At 39.6% G+C, this 19,994-nt stretch overlaps 2 protein-coding genes across 6 annotated transcripts in view; both read right to left on the bottom strand.

Annotated features, from left to right (window-relative positions):
• The window catches only part of LOC139135481 (clotting factor C-like), a 41,972-nt gene extending 35,850 nt beyond the window's left edge, over positions 1-6,122 (bottom strand). The window contains exons 1-4 of one of the 2 annotated variants that reach the window (XM_070702874.1): positions 5,852-6,122; positions 4,482-4,620; positions 3,861-4,021; positions 501-599 (exon numbers count right to left, since the gene is read on the bottom strand). In XM_070702874.1, the coding sequence (XP_070558975.1) occupies positions 501-599; positions 3,861-4,021; positions 4,482-4,620; positions 5,852-5,864 (412 nt within the window). In that variant the 5' untranslated portion in view covers positions 5,865-6,122. The remainder of the gene's footprint in view (positions 1-500; positions 600-3,860; positions 4,022-4,481; positions 4,621-5,851) is intronic. The other variant, XM_070702875.1, reaches the window with a different exon arrangement.
• A 1,379-nt stretch (positions 6,123-7,501) lies between these two features.
• On the bottom strand, positions 7,502-18,567 carry LOC139135479 (amiloride-sensitive sodium channel subunit gamma-like). Of its 4 annotated transcripts, XM_070702869.1 has the most exons (10): positions 18,228-18,567; positions 15,065-15,161; positions 12,515-13,820; positions 11,971-12,074; positions 11,107-11,270; positions 10,684-10,882; positions 10,394-10,466; positions 9,817-9,948; positions 9,073-9,148; positions 7,502-8,770 (listed from the first exon to the last, which is right to left on the bottom strand). In XM_070702869.1, exons 3-10 carry the CDS (start codon positions 13,801-13,803, stop codon positions 8,639-8,641), a joined length of 2,169 nt encoding a protein of 722 aa, XP_070558970.1. In that variant the 5' UTR covers positions 13,804-13,820; positions 15,065-15,161; positions 18,228-18,567; the 3' UTR covers positions 7,502-8,638. The 4 variants fall into 4 exon arrangements, with proteins under 4 accessions (XP_070558970.1, XP_070558972.1, XP_070558969.1 ...); XM_070702871.1 differs by lacking the exon at positions 15,065-15,161 and having other exon boundaries at positions 18,244-18,567; XM_070702868.1 differs by lacking the exon at positions 15,065-15,161 and having other exon boundaries at positions 18,228-18,562.
• Between the last annotated feature and the right edge of the window lie 1,427 nt (positions 18,568-19,994).

The following is a 19,994-nucleotide window of genomic DNA, read 5'->3' as shown; positions in this document are numbered from 1 at the left end:
TGTATCCCAAATTTCCAAACGATTTGAGTTGTCTTTCCAAGCCTGTTATCGCAGGTAAGATGCATTTGACAAATCTAAAGTATGGTAGCTTAAGTGTGAATAACTGTCCTAAATCGTTACTCCTCCATCGACAACACAAACTACTACCGCTAAATCATCACAGTGGAATCTTGTAAAGTTTTCTGCAAAAACTTCTCTAAAATAAGCAAGCGATGTAATCTGTGTATGTGAGAAAAGCTAACACTTTATCAGTGCTGACAAATCTACGCTGTTAAAAAACGCTCTGAGTTGGTTTCAAAATGTCGGCACCCAAAAAATATTACTCATCAAATTTTAACACCACCCAGAAATATGAGAGTGGAAAGCTAAGAATTCTTTTACTTCAGGATGCGTGAAACTTACTGTGTGTGTGTATATATATATATATATATATATATATATATATATATATATATATATATATATATATATATATATATATTTATATATTCCTCACATACCAGCTTTGCGTATTCCACAGGAAGAACCTTCCCAGCCATCCGGGCATGTGCATGAGCCGTCGCCTTGGTTACAGGTTCCGCCATTTTGACAATTGCATACTGCAAATAATAGGAGAATTCATGGACTCAGTCAGGTTACACAAGCAATACATCCTATCATATATCACGCCCATTTCGCGATATCCCAGGAAACGGCTGATATACCTATATCAGGAAATACAGAACCTTCACGTAGAAACCACAGTTTGTCGCAGGATTACATATGTGTATGTACGAATGTATGAATGTATGTATGTATGTATGTATGTATGTATGTATGTATGTATGTATGTATGTACGTATGACACGTCCATACTTTTCAGTTTTACATATACTTCTAGACTATCTCTATTCAAATTTCGACGTAGGGGGCCTATATGCCAATAGTTCTTAGATGCCAGGAGCTTGACTCGGAGGTAAACAAGTGATCGCTAATGTTTGCTTTGTTTACTTAGTTTTCAAAATGTTTTTTAGCTGATACTTTGTAAAGATGTTTACGTTTGTATAAAAGAGATAAAGAAACTGAATTCTCGCCCGTAGAAGGAAAAACTGTAAATATGCGAAGGTTGGAAATGACGGGTGGGAAGATGTCGTTTGAAAGTTTGATTGACGAACATAAGGGGTCTTGGATCCCCCTCGTTGACAGTCGGGTTCAAACAATTCTGTTACATTACGTGAACCTGAGAAAGTAGGCATTTGACACATTAGCATTTCTATTTTCGGTGACCTCTGCATAGGTGTGATAATACCTAGTTAACAGAAAAGGTGGGAGTGTAGCCTTTTGAAAGAAATTATACTAATAGCTGGTGTCAGTTCTCAGAAAGCGCAGATTGGAATATTAGCTTCCTTCCGCTATCGACACGTCGCTCTCGTTCAACCCCCTCCCCTCCTCCCCACACACACACAAGAAATGATATTGATAGCATCGAACTGAAGTTGACGAGTCTGATCTACAGTTTCAAGCATCTGGACTTTGGTCTCCCACTTCAATCAATCCCAGGTACAGTCGCTTGTGACTTTCGTTTTATCGAGCCACAAGCGACTGCTGTGATCCCAGTTAAAACATTGATTCCAATGTCACGATCCTGACTCACGCCCTCAACCACAGGGAACTGAGTAATCTTGTTGTTGTTGTTGTTGTTGTTGTTGTTGTTGTTGTTGTTGTTGTTGTTGTTGTTGATGGTGATGATGATGATGATGATGATGATGACGATAATAAAAACTATTAAAAAACAATGTGTCATTCCTTGCTGTTGTTTGTCTATGTTGTAGATAATTGTAAAAGAAAACTGTAATCGTGACCAAAAAAAACGACGTAGGTCGCCCAACGTTACTCCCGTCCTATTATACGTATAATAGGACGGGAGTGACGTTGGGCGACCTACGTCGTTTTTTGTCACGATTACAGTTTTCTTTTACAATTATCTACAACATCGACAAACAACAGCAAGGAATGACACATTGTTTTTTAATAGTTTTTATTATCGTCATCATCATCATCATCATCACCATCAACAACAACAACAATAACAACAACAACAACAACAACAACAACAAGATTACTCAGTTCCCTGTGCCTCAACTATAAACATGCCAGACAGTTGTGTTTTGTGTTGTGTGAGGGGGGAGTTGAACGAGAGCGACGTGTCGATCGCGGAAGGAAGCTAATATTTCAATCCGCGCTTTCTGAAAACTAGCACCAGTTACTAAATTTATCTGGGCTTTCTTATTTGTTGATTATTCAAATTCCAGATTCCACGAAAATTTTATCGTAGGGGTTAGTTACAATATAGGGGTAGTAGTATTTAACTTTACATGCCACCGCGACCCTTGCGCATCCGAGCAGCGTATACAGTTTCGTCTGTGATACAGAAACAAATTTGCATGCCGTCTCTATCACAATCTGTTTCAGAGGCTGCTGTAGATCATAGTAGGGAGGTATCTCTACTTGTTAGTGGCGGTTATATCTGAGTTACACTCGCGTATTAATATGTTTACTGATGCCAAGTACTCCAATATAGAGCAAGGATAATGTATTACAGATCCGAGGTTAGTAAACTTTTAAGTTTCGCAACTCTGAGAGATTTGATTTCTCGGAGAAAGTTTCATAATTTAACGGTAACGGTACATAAGACTTGTCGCGGCGTAGAGGCTCTTCATCAGTATATTTCCAACCATTCTGAAACATGCCAACAATTAGAATGAGATTGAAGAAATTTCATAATCTGTTGCCTGATAATTCATGATGTGTGTTGACCCATTTCACTGCAAGCAGCCGACACTGAGACAACTCACATGAGCTAGACTAGGGTCTCTTCCGTCTGGAGGAGTAGGCTGTGTCAGGTCTTTCGATTGAAAGATAGGAACATAACCATGTTTCATAGGTAGACACTATATTGAGAAGCACAAAATAAACAAATTTTGAGCCTGTGTGAACGTCGGGCGGTCTGTCATCTGGATTATTAGGCTGTGTCCTTCCAGCATGTCTTGTGGAGAAAACCGGAAATTTGACTTTGATGTCTGAGTTGCGAATGAAAAGACCATCTGAGTAATTCTTCCTGGGAGACATGCTAAATTCGTACAGCTCAAATAAGCAACTTAGTGCATTCAGTCGAAAACAAATTACTGTCTCTAAGAGAAACGCGACTATGTTAAGTTTAAAATGCTGAACATGGGGAAACTGTAATTTGCTACGGCTGGATTAAACCGAGTGAGGGATTAAAGTATCAACGAACATAATCCACAGATCAATGAAGTGAAACAGTGTTACTTGGTAAACGGGTTACTCAGTAATTAATCAATCAAAAGTGTTTGACACCATGTACCGTCAACGTCCCTCGAATGATCTGGATACGCAGTTTCGCTGTTATGGGTTAGGCCACCTGTACCTGTCCGCTAAGAGCTAACATGGCATACTGCCCTCTACGTTTAAATATCCCAGTCATATAAATTTGAGACGGCAGTGCGTTTGGTTCTACCTGCCGTCACAGAAACGTGCGTCAAGATACAAATTGTGATCATCAGCATTCTGTCAGTGTAAATAAGACCTATATCAGTTGTTCGTCTGCCTTTTGCTTGCATCTTGCTTTACCTAATCGCAAAGTGCACCAATTGAAAGCTTGTGGTTCGATCCTCGGCTAAGGCCCCTGTTAAGCTTACTTTCTTTTGCTTACAGGGGCATTCGCCGTGTATCGAACCACTTGCGACTATGGTGCGTCGTCAGTCATCTAAGAAAGTCGGGAGATTGGTGAGAGAATGTAATTTTTGTCGCTAAAAATGACTGGCTTTCTTAAGGAAGTTTACAAGTGAATGACGTCATACCTCCGGCACACCACGTTCCGTATCTGTTCGGGGGACATCGATGACACGACTCTTGGTTGTCTCTGCATTCCAGGCAATGTTGATATTTCGGACAATGACTTTCCGGGTCTTGGTCATCGCAAGCCTTGCAGTAAGGTCTCCATCGGTAGAAGTATACGCAGCTATGTCAGTTAAAAGGAGAGCGAACAAACAAATAACATTTTAACATACCTTTGTAACCAATGAAAGGCGATTTGTTGGGCTAGAGGTGGCAGGGCGAAACAGCGTACACTTATCCGGAGGGGATGTTTGAGCACTGAGATCAGCTTCCACCCTCTTTTTTAACTTTCTCATCGCACACAGTATCGACTGCCACGGTGCTTTCAAGACCCTCCCCTCGTGTTTTATCAAATTGCAAAGGCCGTCATCTCAACGTATAGTTTCGTCGTCATTTTCCATAGTCGCCACGTGATGCTCATAAAAAGATAGAGATACCCATTGGTGGCGATACTCGATCAGGTATACTGAATGCTTTTTTGAGACGTGTGTGCAGCAAGGCGCCCTCTATTGAGGCTAGGGCAAAAGTGAGGGAATTATCGGAAGCAGATTATGCGATGCTGAAGGTTATTTGTGCCTATATACCTGGAGTATGTAAAATGCACTGGAACAGAAGAACTACCACACTGGCACTGTTGTGTTTCATCAGGACAGATTCCGGAAATCTGAGCCGACGCCGTGTGAACCAGGGCAACTAGGCCAAGTATCACTGAAAACAGACCTCCTGCAAAACAGAGGTCATTAATCGTGCGAGCGTTATTTAGATGCATCAAACACTCCGAAACCTCTAAATAATTTACCTCTGCATGGGCAATTTTCAAAATTGATTAAAGTGCGACTTTTTTGAACTAACAGTTAATTTCGTTGATGTGATCACCTAAAGATCTGTGAGTCGAGATTTCAAGAACGAATCCTACGACCCAAAAACATATCATCTGTATACGGGTATATATCCCGGGTACTTTTTCGTAACTTATCACGACTGTTAACATGCCGACAGCAATACACACTTAGGAATAACCACTTGCTCTTTTTTGGCGCCATTATGATAGATGTTATATCGGAATGATAGCACAATTTAATATTTTTATCAACTCAAACAGTAGAGTATGTTCGCAGTGTATTCACATGTACGTTTTGTTCCGTTGAAGAACTTTAAATGTGCTGTCCTTTCTTCCTGAACAAGTCATGTAACGAATACCGAAGGTTCCTACTGGTACAGCATGTAATTTGTAAAAACTTGGCATTTGATTTATCTAACGTAATGATTCTTCACATAGATCAATAGTAGGACTAATCTTGATGAGTATGACAATCCATGCTCTTGGCTAACTTCCTCAACATAACCACGGATGCTGAAAAAAATGAACTGGTACACAATATTTGCATTTACAGCATTTAGAAAAGCACGATAAGTGTCCGTTGTCAAAGTTAACGTTGCAGAAACTTATAGCGTCCAGGAGCGGAGTAATACATGTACAAATTACCACTTACTCTACGTTATAGAGACCTGTAACAGAGAAAATTTTGAGAAATACCACACGTGACAAAACAGGCGTTAGTTCCCCATGCATATCATTAATATCGAATTGAACCCTCCATTTACTGCCCACCCTAAATTGTAACTTTCTAACATCCGTGTTATGGTTTGTTTTGGTACAACTCGGCGTGGCCCTGCGATCCTGAAACTGTGTCGCAACTAGGCTGACTACAGATTTCTTCTGCTTTATCTGTTTGTATTATGTTTGTCCTGGTCAAACGTGATACCCCAGTATCAAAGCTGCCTGTTGTTGACAGGTGCACTGTTAGGCAGGTGTGTGATTGGGTGTGTCTTCGTGCGTGGGCCCACCTAACTGTTCACAGAGATCGCCTCAAAAATGCACTTTCAACTCATTTTGGAGGGGAACACCGTCACACAGCTGACTATATAACTGAATATGACTCAATGCCTTTACCTGATAGATTCATCCTCGGTGTTATCGCCAGGAGAGTTTCACCAATATCCTACAACGTCCACTGACTTAACTGTACTGACGGAAACTCGATCGAGCGATCAGAAATAAGACCGGGCAAAGTGACAAACAACAGGAAATGAACCGCCAGATCTCTACGATGAAATTGTGTTTGCTAACCGCCAATAAGGTCGAAAGCAGAGTATTACCTACATGTCTTATCAGGATGACAGTATTGTCTTACACAATCATGATATGGTAACCTTTGGAAGTTAGGATCGATTGCATTGCATGCATTGTATGTTAATACAGCAGACTTTCAGACTTCCCGGCCATTTCTTAGTAGAGTCTATATTTAAGGCCAGGAAAAAGATTTTTGTTTCCCATCCATGTGCGCGTCGAGTCGTTCCAGAGAGGCCGCGTTAGCTTCCTCGTTCGCTTGAAAACAAGACAGGGTTTGTATACAAGCAATACTGGTGTGGAAATCACGGCAGAAAACTTTCACTGTATACAGGATCACATGTTTGCAAGGAGGGACTTTTTGTGTGTGGAGAAAGTGTAGTATACGGTATACAATTTTGAACGTTGAATCATCGGAGTGACCTCGCTGCGTATTGGAGTTACCGCTACATGTAACAATTCCGTAACTGTTGTTTATGATATTTTCAGGTGTGACCCTGTGTCCTTAAAAATCTTCGAACATAAAATCACCGTATCACAGCATCATTTTTAAGAGACCGACGACAAGAAACAAACAAATACGCTTTCTTAGCTAGATGTATTTGATAGCGGCTTACAACACACTTCCTCAATTCTGAGAACGTGTTTTATTCTGCACGCTTTAGAAAAAAGTTGAGAAAATAGTTGGTTGATATCTTTATCTATAACTTCCACTGGCGATTGACGTGATTTTCATGGTATATCCGCGGATGTTATTGACGATGACGATACATGACGATGGCTACATCTCGACCATCCTGGGCCGTGTTATGATTCTAATGCACGGCTGCAGACACAGTCCCAGTGGGACGGATTGTGCTGCATGCAGCTTAGTTGTCGTATGCAAGTACCTGGAACTGTGCTAGATATATCTTATGTTCATTCAAAATCGTATGGTTGTCGTGTGTGTGGCGATACAATAATTGTCACATCATATGTCGGTCAAAAATTGGGGAAAATGGTGATTGTAAGTGAGATCCCTGGACACGAGTTGCCAGGTTAAACGGTAGAGTTTGGTTATGATTCGTCTTTCGGTAATATTTGTAAATAAAATAGTTAGATTCCTCCCCATCTTATACGAATTAAGTTTGCATCGACATCCAAACCATATTTCTGAACTTACATACGTGTGCTGGAATTCAATCTGCAGTCGATATAAGCTCAATATTGTGATGGACATGCATTTTTTACAACATACTGGAGACACTTCTAGTGATGTGCGTAAATAGCTGTAGTAACACCACTTCCGGGCTACAACACATTGCTATTTACTCAAAGCGAATACTAGTCGTGTGAGGCGTTGTTCACATCACCTTATCAAAACCTGACAGCTACGCGAAAAATGCAGGAAGTATGAGTTGAGGCGCAACCGGTCTTTTACACTCATAGAAGTTTGGATACAGAAAACGGGGAAGCAATACAACTTTTGTCAAGTTTTAATGTTTTACTTCAAGTTTAAACTACAAAGGAATGTCAAAACAATAGATCGGTTAAATCAAATGTTCATGTTTTTGTTACAACTCTTAATAATAATACTTTTTGGTCAAAATGGCCAAAAATTAAAGGGAAAAGTAGCAACAATCTGAAAATATCTACGTTACACAATACATCTTGCAAACCCAATGTTAATTTTGTGATGACGTACCTCAGGATGAGAATCGTAAAATATTGGTAATTGCGCTGTCGTGGTTTTGCTATGAACACAAATATGGAACAGCCCTCCCGATTCAGTCTCTCTCTCTCTCTCTCTCTCTCTCTCTCTCTCTCTCTCTCTCTCTCTCTCTCTCTCTCTCTCATAAACACGCATGCACACTTTCAAATTCTTTCGCACAACGGGCAAGATGGTGAATTTGAATGCATTCAATGTTCGTATATACATAATATGAAACAAAAGCAATTACAACGGCAACATTGCTCTATAACGTGGATTGTGCCTATGTGCGTTTAAAAATGGGCCAAAAAGATTCCATTCCGAGATATGATAGACCAATTTAATTTTATGTGTGTTTCATAGGGAGGTAAAATTGAATAAAAATTGATTTTTATACTTCAACAAGCCAAGCACAAATAAGAAAAATGAAACTCTTTCTAAAACTTGGGACTGAACCAATTTTTTAAAAACTGTTGTCTAATTGCTCAAAATTATCCATTGATATGTATGTTTCTTGGCTCAAATTTGATATTCAAATACTAGAAGTATATGTAAACAGAGAAAATATTCAAGCAGATGTTTGCGGATCGTTGTTGAACCTGTCAATAACACTAAAAAGCACTTCAAAACGTAGGTATCAAGGTTACAATAAGTTTTTTTTATGATCTGTGAGCTGTCGCTCGCTAAAATATAAACTCAACAAAATAAAGCCAATCTTTTGTGAAATGTACGTGTCCATCACACAAGACGACTGATGTAAATATAGGAATAACAAATTAGGTTAAAATGCGTCATCTGGCATTTATATGTCGCGAATCCACGTGAGACGGACGGTATTTCCTGGCCGAGACGCGATTGCACTGGCTTTGTATTCAAGGTCAACGTTGGCGGCTCTCTTCATCAGCTCGCCTCCTTCTAATCTAACTCCAAATTCTTCTACAGCAATATCGGCAGGTGTGTAAGAAGAAAACTATAATTTCAACAACAGTGATTACGGACAATCCAATGTAGAGACCTAACGTCCCGCCGATGTCGCCTAATAGATTTTCAATCTATAAAGAAAAATGAGAAAGAGGTGTAAGTATATTTGAACCAATAAGCTGTATTAATCGTGTGGGTTTAACTGTATGACCTTGTAAAGGTCACCATCATGTTAATATCTTACTTTGTGAAAAGATGAGGAATTCTATTGACACGCATAGCTTGACTAACTCCGGGAAATTCCTGACTGCAAAATTTATATTGATGAATCTGAAGCGTTCGAAAAGCATGCCTACTGAAACCGTCAAATTCACTGCTAGCTTTTCAAGTTGTTTACTTGGCCATCTTTGAGATCTTTGTAAAAATGTATTACCTTGTAAGCTTTAGTTTGAATAATGGTCTGGAAGTTTAGTTCCTCGAAGAAAACCTTCAATCGGACCAGATTCCTCCTGTGTAAAAAGGAAGAAATATCATAAATGTTGATGTACCCTTGTTACATATTCATTGTCAAGGTTAAAACGCACCTTGCCATAAAACAAGCAATAAAGACGAGTGAGAAAACAATGGCGATAATTAAAATCGTTAAAACACAAATGAGATAATCAATTACGATTAATTAAGGTAATTACGAACAGTTCGGAAACACGGCTGCATGACGTGCGAAGTACACGGTATAATGGTAACAGTATGCACAAAAGGTCATAGTTCAGTCTGTAACTCCCAAAGAGCAATATCCCTTTGCCTGCATCACGTGATCATGAGAAATCCTACGTGATTGAAACATCGCACGACAAACACAACTCCACGCGTCTGACTTCAAAAGCCCTCCCTTAAAAGACAAGACTGGAAGTGCGCATATCTGAAGACGAAACCGATGTTTGAACTTCTCTATAATATGATCAATTGCTGAATGAGGTTACACGAAAGTTAGTGCGTTGTTGGCAGCTTTTTTGAACAATAAAAGTGAACTACACAAAACTGACTGAGTATCACGCAAGTATGCGATGTCCGGTATCTGGTTAATAGCAATATAATAACATTCTGCAACCTGCCCGCGTCACGAAAAATGTGCCTTCAAGAGTGCCCTCATTCATTGAGCAGAGAAGGAAAACTTTACCTTGATTCTGTCACGTCCTGTAAAGTAATAGCAGCTTTGATGCTTTTGTCGGCTAATACGCCGTATAGATGCGTCTCGTACCGTTCAGATGGCCACAGCGAAGATGAAACCTGGGCGGCGTATGTGACTTCACTGTAAAATAAAGAATAAAGCGAATGATAGACATATAAATTTTAAATGTAAATACATACTAACAGGTATAATGGAGGATAAAAATTATGGAAAATCAGTGGATTCGGTGTCGACCTTATGCGCATGTTCATGCAAGTGAAAAGGAAGGTAAAAGGGGACGCTGCATGATGTGACAGTTCGTCACAAAATTCTGCACGTAACATGTTGTCTTTCCATAAATAGTTGCCTGCGTGCTTGCAGCAATGTCCAACAAGCTAACGATCTGTCCCTCTCTTTGCCTATGTTTTCGGCAATCAATAAATGTATACCATTTGTCAGTCTGTCTGCCTGTCAGTCAATCTTTCGGTCCATCTGTCTGTCTGTTGGCTGTCCGTCAGCCTTTATGTCTGTTTGTCTGGCTGCCTGCCTGCCAAATGGTATTTCTAGTATTCCATTTAATACATACTGGCATGGATTTTTGCAGGTGCAGTTCAGATCGTCCTCTTCATATAGAGCTTCAACAACCTGTCGGCAACGTTCTGTGGTAGAAATAAAATGGGACGGAACGCTTCTATCATATCACAGTTTGAGGAGTTTGAGGGCCAGAATGGAAACAAGCGAAAGCAAACCCGGCCTTGCGATAACACGCGTCGTCGTGAACACGTCTTCTTCACCTACAGAATGCTCAGTGAATGAGTAATAAAGTTCGACCGTCGCTCACACCTCATATCAAAGTAGAAATAATTCTATACTCACGTTGTGTTGTGTTAAGGACGCTGCATTTGTCGTAGTCTATCAAGACATCAGTGACACAGCCGCATCTCTCGATTAGGTTCTTCTGGAGGCATTCTTTCATGCAGAGGACAACAGAATAGTTGAACTGCTGGTTTACCATGTATACTTCATCACCAGACGTACAGTTTCCATAAGGAGCAGGCTGTCGGACGTATTCATACTGGAGCAGAAAACATTTTGTAGAATCTGTTACTTTACAACCTGTTTCGAAGGTCTCGTTTTCGATGTGTAGTTGTATTGTATGCCTACTTGTATGCAATTGTCAATCTCTGTCTGTCTGTCTGTCTGTCTCTCTCTCTCTCTCTCTCTCTCTCTCTCTCTCTCTCTCTCTCTCTCTCTCTCTCTCTCTCTCTCTCTCTCTCTCTCTCTCTCTCTCTCTCTTACCCGACGGAGTCCGACGCTTGTGGCTTGCCCTGGATTGACAGTAACCCCAACATCTTCAGGAAAAGGTGCCGACCCTTGCGAGGTCACTGCCATTCTCACTCCACTTTCCTGGGAAAACAGTCCCACATACTCCGGCTGTTCAATGAATAGCGTCAGGTGTAAACCTGAAAACAGAATGATGAGCGTAAGTTCTCCGAATCGTTGACAAATGATACATTAAAAGACTACATTTAGTTTGATCGTCCTACAAAAACCAAGCGATGGTTTTCTCGACTGCCAGCTTGTGTGGATATATTTTGAAACATAGGGCGTCAATTCATTTCCGCTGTCTTGGCAAGATGGCAATTCAGTTTCCGTTGTCTTGTTTTAGGGATAAATCAAAAATTTAAAATTCATCCGTTGGTTAACATCAGTGAATGTCAACTATCGGCAGGGGTAATTTGTTATTCGGATCCATGACTTAGTCTTAATTTCCAGGATGACCCCTGATTTCTGTTGTTTGTGAGAGAATTGTGTAGAATTTTGTTTTAGGAGATTTAGGTGAAAGCTGTACGTGCTGTAAAGACAGTAACGAGAGAAAATACAAGAAATACGTGTTTGCACGGTAACGTGAAGGTTTACAAACTTTTACGCAGCTCAGCTCAAAGTGACGTTGATCTCGTAAAAATGTCGTTATTTGCAATCTCACTCTGCAGACATCAAAGCAGTGTAAAACGAGAACAAATCAAAAGAGAATATCGGTGTAAAAAGAAGCAAGTTTAGTCTGGTGCCGTCCGCAAAATTCTAGTTCACAGAAACAATGTGGTATGGTTTGGGAAAGTCTGGTTTGATGGAGGGGAATTTAGTCGACGTCGTTGTACTAACCATATTGAGATCCTGACTTGCTGGTCTTCCGAACATCCTCGTTTATTCCATGGTTAAATGTGAAGCAATTACCGTAGTTCTTGTTCTGCCATTGGTTGAAGTGTCTAGAACACAAAACGCAAGATCACATCATTGAGGTAATGTATTGGTGACGTCATATTTTAAGAGAATTATAATATCTTACATTCTTCTGCATTTCATAGTTTTGCAAGATGGCGCAGTGCATGGGTTTATTTTATGCCTGTGGCTGAAACTGATCTCTGAGACAGTGTCGTGATAAAATGTGTACCCACGGCCTTCTCACGGTAGGCAACGTCTCGAAAAAGATTAAAGTGTATTTCGAAAGCAGGGAATTTCCGTTTTAAAAAGTGGGATGGGTGACAAAGCAACAGCGAGACATACGATTTTAGTTACCATCCATACTGTAGGTGTGCGTGATAAAAATGGAGTTGTTCAAGGGTGATGACATTTTGAGGTTGTGGAAATTTACGTACGGGTACACGAAAAAAGTGTTTGATAGGTGAGAAAAAAACTTAACACTTACGTATAATTACACGGTCGCTTATCGAACGTGCACTGCAGTATCAAATCTACTGCTTGGTGACCCATATCTTTCAATTCATCGTCCGTTGGGTTTGCAACGTCCGCCAAATCGCTGAAATCTTCCATTTTGGAGTTGGCGTAGAACCCTGCCCAGTCGTCTTCACCAGTTACACCATCCCAGCCATAGTCATAATATTCGAAGTCACTCATATCAAAGTCCCAATCAAAATCGTCAAACCAGCTGTAGTCCAATGACCAAGAGTAGGACTGAGAAGAGGAAGAAGAGGATGCAGCCCGTTTCTTCCTCTTCATCTTTTGTGGCAACTTCCCTTCTGCCTTCAGATGTTCAATTTTCTGCTTCATTTCTTCTAGACGTCTGCGTCTTTTCTCATTTTTAGCTTGAATTTCCGGGGCTAGCAGTTTGTGAACTGCGTCGGCGTACTTTTTCCGGTCGATAGGATGGCGCTGCCTGGATGCAGGCTTCTCTCTGGGTCCAGGGTAATCTTCGTGGTCAGGGTACTCTGGTTCAAAATCGACTTCAGAGTGGTGCATTTTCTTCCCGTGTTTATGCTTGGACTTTCTCTTCGGACTGTCCTTCGGGTGATGGCTGTCGTTTCCGAGGTTTTCGCGCTGAAGAGGTCGTGCTTGGTCACTTTCCGGGTGAAACTCGTCCAAGGATGGCTCCTGGTTGTCTACGTTGTCGGCAGCGCGTCGTCGACGGCGACCAACGCCGCCGGCTGATGACGACGGCGCCCCGGTCGCAGGTTCACTAGTGGCGCTCGATCCATCTGAGTACATGTCCGAATAAAAATACCATTCAAAGCCACCGTAGTCCCAGATATTCGAGCCTGCCCCACCGTCAATGTCTAATATGCCTTCGAATCGGGTGCCCTCCATTTCTGACCGACGTATTCGATTCATATTACATACGGTCACTGCAGGGAACGCCACGTCCTTCTTGCTGATAACATCTATGGAGACATCGACAGGCCAGCTGAAGTATTCCGTCACCAGCTTAGAAGCTTGCCACACAAACACACCAGTACTCGACCCAACGATCAGAAACCACAGGACTTTTGCCCAAGCGTACTTGGAGTTGACAATTCTGGGTATCCCGTGGGCGGTCGTGTTATCTGCAAATTGCTGAATAACATCACCATACTTTTCTTTCTTCGGAGTTTCGTCACAACTCAACGGTTCGGCAGAGTAACTGGGTGGCGGAGGCACGCTCTTCATCGGAAGGCCTGAGTCGTCAAGGGAATATGGCGCAACGTGGATAACATTGGACATTTTTCATCCGGCGACACCTTTATAGTAAGAAAAAAAAACGTTTATCCCAAAATAACTCAGGGAAGGAACTGATGTTGAGAATCGTAGATTCGTTAATGGGTGGGTTACGCCTTGCAACCTTTCTTTACGAACTCTATTTCTAAACCGTGACAACGATAAGAAAATGAAAAAGAAATGCTGTTGGGGAATTTTTGTTGATTTACCCAAAGTACTGATACTGTTCAGTTTTTGTCGATGTTTGATTGTAGGCGTCAAGGGCATAACGGGGGCGGGCACGGCAAGAAATTTACTAACAATGAAACCAATTACGTGATGCGCTATAAATGTTTAATATTGCGTTCGAGCAATTTGTTTGAAAAGAGAAGCTGATTAGGCCACTCCTATGAGAATTAAAGAATTCCTGCAACTCGGTCAGAGATAGACATATTTTGAATTAATTTTTATGATGTATATATAGTTTTATCTTAATTTTAACGAATCTGGAGATGCTGGCACCGAAGAAAAAGATCTCGCTGCCGTGGCATTTAAGCTGATGATGCCAAACTCGATATCCTGACAAATCAACCGACTTACCAAAAAGACTCGCCAACAACTGCTTCGAAGAATAAAATACGGTTATGGTTCGTGTGCTGAGTTGACTATATGCAGTAACATGTCATGTTTCCACTTGTTGTTTTGTTTCTGACGGTGACGTCGCCAGCCAGATAACGAAAGCGGGTTTTGAGGATCTTATGGGTCGGTTGTCAACGGCAACAAAGTGGCAAATGTTTGTGGATGAACAATCATCCAATGCTGCCGACGTTAATGCAGGACGGTTCAGTAGCCTATGCCGCGGCGTAGTGCCTCGAGTGAGAACGACAACTATACGGCGGACGAGTCGGTGAAATGGACGTCTTACTGCTGGTATTAATTACATTGTAACTATGTAACCTACAAACCGAATGTTCGATATTTACTCAATTACGGATAATAGTTGACCAAACACATTGTGCACTTGCAGAATTCGATGTTTCTCTTTTGTGTTATAGATTTTACATGTGTGTTTGTCTTAACCATAAATGTTGGATAAGAATGCTAATCATCAAGGAATTGTAGGATCGATTTAACCCTCAAACGAAAAGGTTCTATGTATATTATTAACACTTGTCATCGATCTCTACTCCCAATATAAAGAAAGTCTGTCGTAGAGAAGTCACGATCCGTTTTAGGTAGGATTTGTATGACCATAAAATAATTACAGGAAAAGATAGTTGTAACTTACTTTTCATAATATTTTCCTTATTATTTTTGTTATAATGTTCCAGAAAACAATGACGACTTTTTCTTCCGAAGGTACGTTGAAAATATGAAGTATTAGCCTAAAAAACACAACAGATCGTGTATAACACTGTAATGCGATGATTTTCTCTCCGATGATGATTCTAGAGTTGACATAAATTTTGTTTTCAGCAATGACATTGGGCATAGCAGAAATACCTTATCAACAGATTTGACGCGGGGTAGTTCGATTGTGATTCTTGGAGTAGAACACAATACTGTATTTTGCAGATGAAGTGAAAATACTGGAAAATACACCAGAGAAAATCAATGAAAGCCTGGGGTCTAGTTTATACATTCGAATGGTCAGATAACCTTGTCACATTCAGTAACTTGACATCTACACTGCTATTTAGCCTCGTAACATCCACAAGAGCTCTGGTTTGTCTGGAGTTTGAAACTAATTAAACTTTTTGACCTTCCCGGAAAGGAAAGAAAAATCTAGAAACGTCACCTGGGTGATGTAATTTGTACATCATGTTGAATGAACATGGACTGTGCTTTAAAGAAGGTGAGGACGCTAGGCCATCTAAGAAACCATAGAAATAAAAATCGCGTTGTCTGTTTTGAACCCGTTCGCCCTTGTATCTCTATATGTCCATCTTCTTTCCCGCCCCATACTATGTCTCCCTTCACCGTCCGTTTGTGTTGTGTTATTTTTAATTCACTGTATCTGTCTGTCCTTGCTATATATGTTTGTCCGTTTTTTCTCTCTTTCGTCACTTTCTCTAATGCTACATGTTTGTCTCAAGCAATGGAATGTGAGAATGTTTAAATTTCCTGAGAGTAATCTCCCTAAGTATGGAAAGATTTAAAATCGATATCTATATAAGCACCACATAAACCGGAAAGGTTCAATATATTGAGCAGGTTATGTCTATATTATTGTGATCAGTTGCCATAGTAAATCAAGCCGGGATAAACAGGTTGACAGTCAGACGAAAGGACAGAACTACCGAGCAGAATGTGTCGTCGCGACAAATTTAAAGCCAGATAAAATTATGTTTGTTTCCGCTGACCCGAACTACTGGTACTGTAGAAAAACTCGCCTACTCTAGACATTTTTTTTCACTTTTCAGAAAAATTCCGAGTACAAAATTCTCTAAATTTCACCGTATTTTGTTGGTCTCAGCCAAAAAGAAGAAACCAAAAGGTTTCCTTCTACCTACCGACAATAATTTTTGGAGGTGTGTTGCTCGAAACACATACTTTTATTGGCCTTTAAAAACTGTTTGCTACAACAGATCTTGTGAATTATAATTAAGATTTGCACCTTCAGGTACATATAACATCAAATACTTCACATCAGTTGACGTAAAAGCGGAAGAAATTACACTCCTAAATATTTTGCCACTGAAATGTTTTCATGACTTGAAGTCAAATCAGTACGAAGGGCCTTATGTTCAGAAAGGAAAGGCTTTTTTTGCTGGACCCTGAAATAACGATGATACAACTTGCGAAACAACAAAAAACACCTGAGGTATTATGCCTTAAAGGTAGAATGCTCGTATGGTCAGATACGTTGACTCTAAAATTTAGAAAATAATCCTCTAGTCTGTTGCTTGTATGGATTCAATTCGAAGACCTTGGAGTGAATGAAGTTTTCAACATTGTTTTTTCTGTGAATCGAATACGCAGTTCTCCTTCGTACAGCCAACACAGTAGCCATAGTGATAATTTCATATTTGTTTCTCGCGCGCAAAAATGTTTGCTTTGACCCATTCTTGATTATGAAAGGGTATGTTTGAATTTTTTACTTTAGGAAAGTTTGAGCCAAAGTACAAACTACTTCAAGTTTGAGACGCCTTTGTTTATTATATATATATATATATATATATATATATATATATATATATATATATATATTATATATATATATATATATATATATATATATATATATATATATATATATATATATATATATATATATATATATATATATATATATATATATATATATATTCGCAGAGCTTTCTGCAAATCTGTCGCAGCGATAATTAGCTAAAATGCTTTAAAATTGTATCCATGTGACTATCTGCCCAAACTCCTTCTTCTTGTACAGGTTATGATCTTCTCTACGAAGTGTTAAGTATTAGTAACTGTCACTTTAAGTTTTCACACATTGTACATCTCAAAATAGAAGAACAGAATGATGAACAGCACGATAAAAAAGTAAAATTATTGACCGACGTTTTCTTGAAAGTTTAGTTGTTAACGTAGCTTTGTCTACAGATGGTGCTGAAAAGACCCGACCAAATCATATCTGTCTTACAATGATGACGCAATGAGGGAATGTTTTGATAAAGTCCACTTTGTAGAATATATTCCGACAAAATGAATTTTCTTGGATACTGCGGGAGTGATTGAACGGCTTTTAAGACCCCATGAAAATGTTCGGTGAAAAAGTTTCTCTGTCACGATCAGCCTGCCAATGCCGTTTTTTGATGAACTCCACTTTCTTGATCACGAAAATGATCATAAAACAAAGTCTTTTTACATTAAATTTTATCTCAGAATGCATTTACATCGCCGTAAAAGAGAACAAATATACACAGTAAATCTTGCCTGTACGATCACACTGTATGATGGTGTTATTTAACTGTCCGAAAAGTTGAGGAAACCATCAGTCGATGTACTGTCGAGGGAAGCTTCACGCGAAAACTTTTTCAGAAAAGAAACAGTTATAAGAATGTTTAATGTTTACGCAAATTCACATAATCCTACTTTAAAGCAGATTGAAGATTGAATCAAGATACTGTTTTGTACACATAACAAGGAAATTGACATTCTCTTCATGTGGTGTGCAAATCATAAAGCTCGTATTGTCGAAGTTCCCTGACATATTGCTAGCTGTTCGTGGCCACTTATATTTGTCGTTGTAATGAACTTTCAATCTAATACGGAGCACATGTTCTGAGATCTATGTTGATCTAGAAATGTGAAATGGTTTTACATACAAAGATCTCCACGATGCTAATGTACCTCAGGTGATTAGATTATGAATACGCACGAGCTCTGCTAGAGAGTTATCATACCACTATCTAAATGGTTTTGACGAAAGTCGACTCGAGAAAGAAATCACCTTGAACAGAGAACAAGCTTACCTATGTAGCTATTCACCTTGTGATTGGATCGTCAATTCTTGAGACGATCACTTGAGCGTCGCGGTTTTTTGGTGTAGAAACAAACCGACTTTCGATAGAGCCGCTTCAACGCTGCGATGTTAACCTGTCAGCCTCACTATTCGTCCAGTTCACGCTTCACTGAACCGGACGAGTCCATTGTCAGCCCTGAGGGGGTTGCATTTTTGATGTTTTACAAATAGCTCAATTACATAAACTCCAACGCCTTTACAGTTGTTTATCGTATGCCTCAGTAAACAAAGTACCAGCAACGCTGGTAATGGTTTTTAAATGTTTCGGGAAATCACGACAGAAGGAATGGGTGTTCGTTCTAGCTTCAGCGAAAGTGGACGTTGTCTGGAATCAATCAATTACGATCCTGACTAAAGACAAACAGTCTGGCGAGAAGTAATGTAAAGTTCGACTTTCGTAGCCAATAATAAGCTCGAAAGCGATAGCACAATTTTATTGAAATTTATGGCAAACATTTGTCAACATAGGTTATAGTAATATCAACATGGGTTGTATTAATATCAACGAAACTCTGAAAAACGCAATCAGATCCCGAATAAACTGTACAATACCGTGTCACGTGATGATGGGAATATACACACCTGTCCAGATTTCATTGTGCGTCCGGGACCGAACGTGTGGACAGAGTTTCCTTCAATCTACAAGCGGTTTGTTTATGAAATCGACCGGGTTAAGAAACAATGGAAAAAAGAGAAATCAATAACTACAGCACCGTTTACTTGAAATAGCATTACCAGGAGCATTCCTGCATGTCCTGTATTGATTTTCATTGAATTTAGCGGTACCCTCTTTTCCTGTCACCTGAAAATTGATAAAACACCGCAGAAACAATTTTAAGGCCATCTACCGAAATAATCTTAAGACAAACATATAGTGATGTTTGTAACGTTGTCCGTATTTTCAGTTTCATAACTTGAAGATAAAGAGCAGGGCGCTTTCAAGGCCTAATTAATTACTCGTTGACAACATAATTAAGCGGGGTTGTAAACCGAATGAAATAAAATGAAATAAAATAATTAAGTTTAATTAACCCACATGTCCCCGTACTTTTGGCCACACAATAGGCGCCACCGACTCGTTCGATCAAAACTTGTAGGAATTCGATCCGAGGTGCGTTTGTCATGATTCACCACAGCAAGATTGGCCCCTTTTCTTTTATTCTTGCAAACTTGCTTTAGGAAAAGATATATTCCATTCCGACGGAAGAGACACGTGCCTGAAATATTTATATTTGCTTCGTGTTGAGATTCAATTAGCAGTACAAAGTAACACGTGACCGTAGTATTACGACAATTTAGACCAAAGTCAAACCAAGAGTGACCACCGACACTTTGGACTTTTTCAGTTGGTCAACACGCAATACAGTAGATTTGAATTATTTTAGTGATTTTTTTAAATCCAAAAATTTAAATTCTACGCGTAATTAAGTAGTGCTATACAATAAACAAATTTCGAATACGGTGCTAAACTGAACAAAACAGAACTGTTTTTCTCTAAAATTGGTATGGTTGCCTGCTGAGATAGATAATGCTTAATTTAGGAAACTCCGAGTCTTGAAAATATAATTACTGCGTTAGAAATTGAGCAAACTAGCAATTCTTCCTTCGATAAATTTTACTTTTTTATTTTTTCGGGCGATTTAAATACAAAAGACAAAATTTTACATGGCCTGTAAATTAACAAACATACATACAAACAAACAAATATCATACGAAT

Source organism: Ptychodera flava, chromosome 6 (genome assembly GCF_041260155.1).
Source record: "Ptychodera flava strain L36383 chromosome 6, AS_Pfla_20210202, whole genome shotgun sequence".
Lineage (NCBI taxonomy): Eukaryota > Metazoa > Hemichordata > Enteropneusta > Ptychoderidae > Ptychodera > Ptychodera flava.
The sequence above is the reverse complement of the archived record's forward strand: the minus strand, read 5'-3'. Positions and strand labels throughout refer to the sequence as shown.

Coding starts and splice junctions, on each gene's coding strand:
- LOC139135479 (XM_070702869.1), bottom strand. CDS start 13,803: ATGTCCAATGTTATCCACGTTGCGCCATATTCCCTTGACGACTCAGGC. Junction 9,149..9,816: donor CAGGACGTGACAGAATCAAG/GTAAAGTTTTCC, acceptor CTTTTTACACAG/GAGGAATCTGGTCCGATTGA. Junction 8,771..9,072: donor TTCAAACTAAAGCTTACAAG/GTAATACATTTT, acceptor TTTTCTTTATAG/ATTGAAAATCTATTAGGCGA.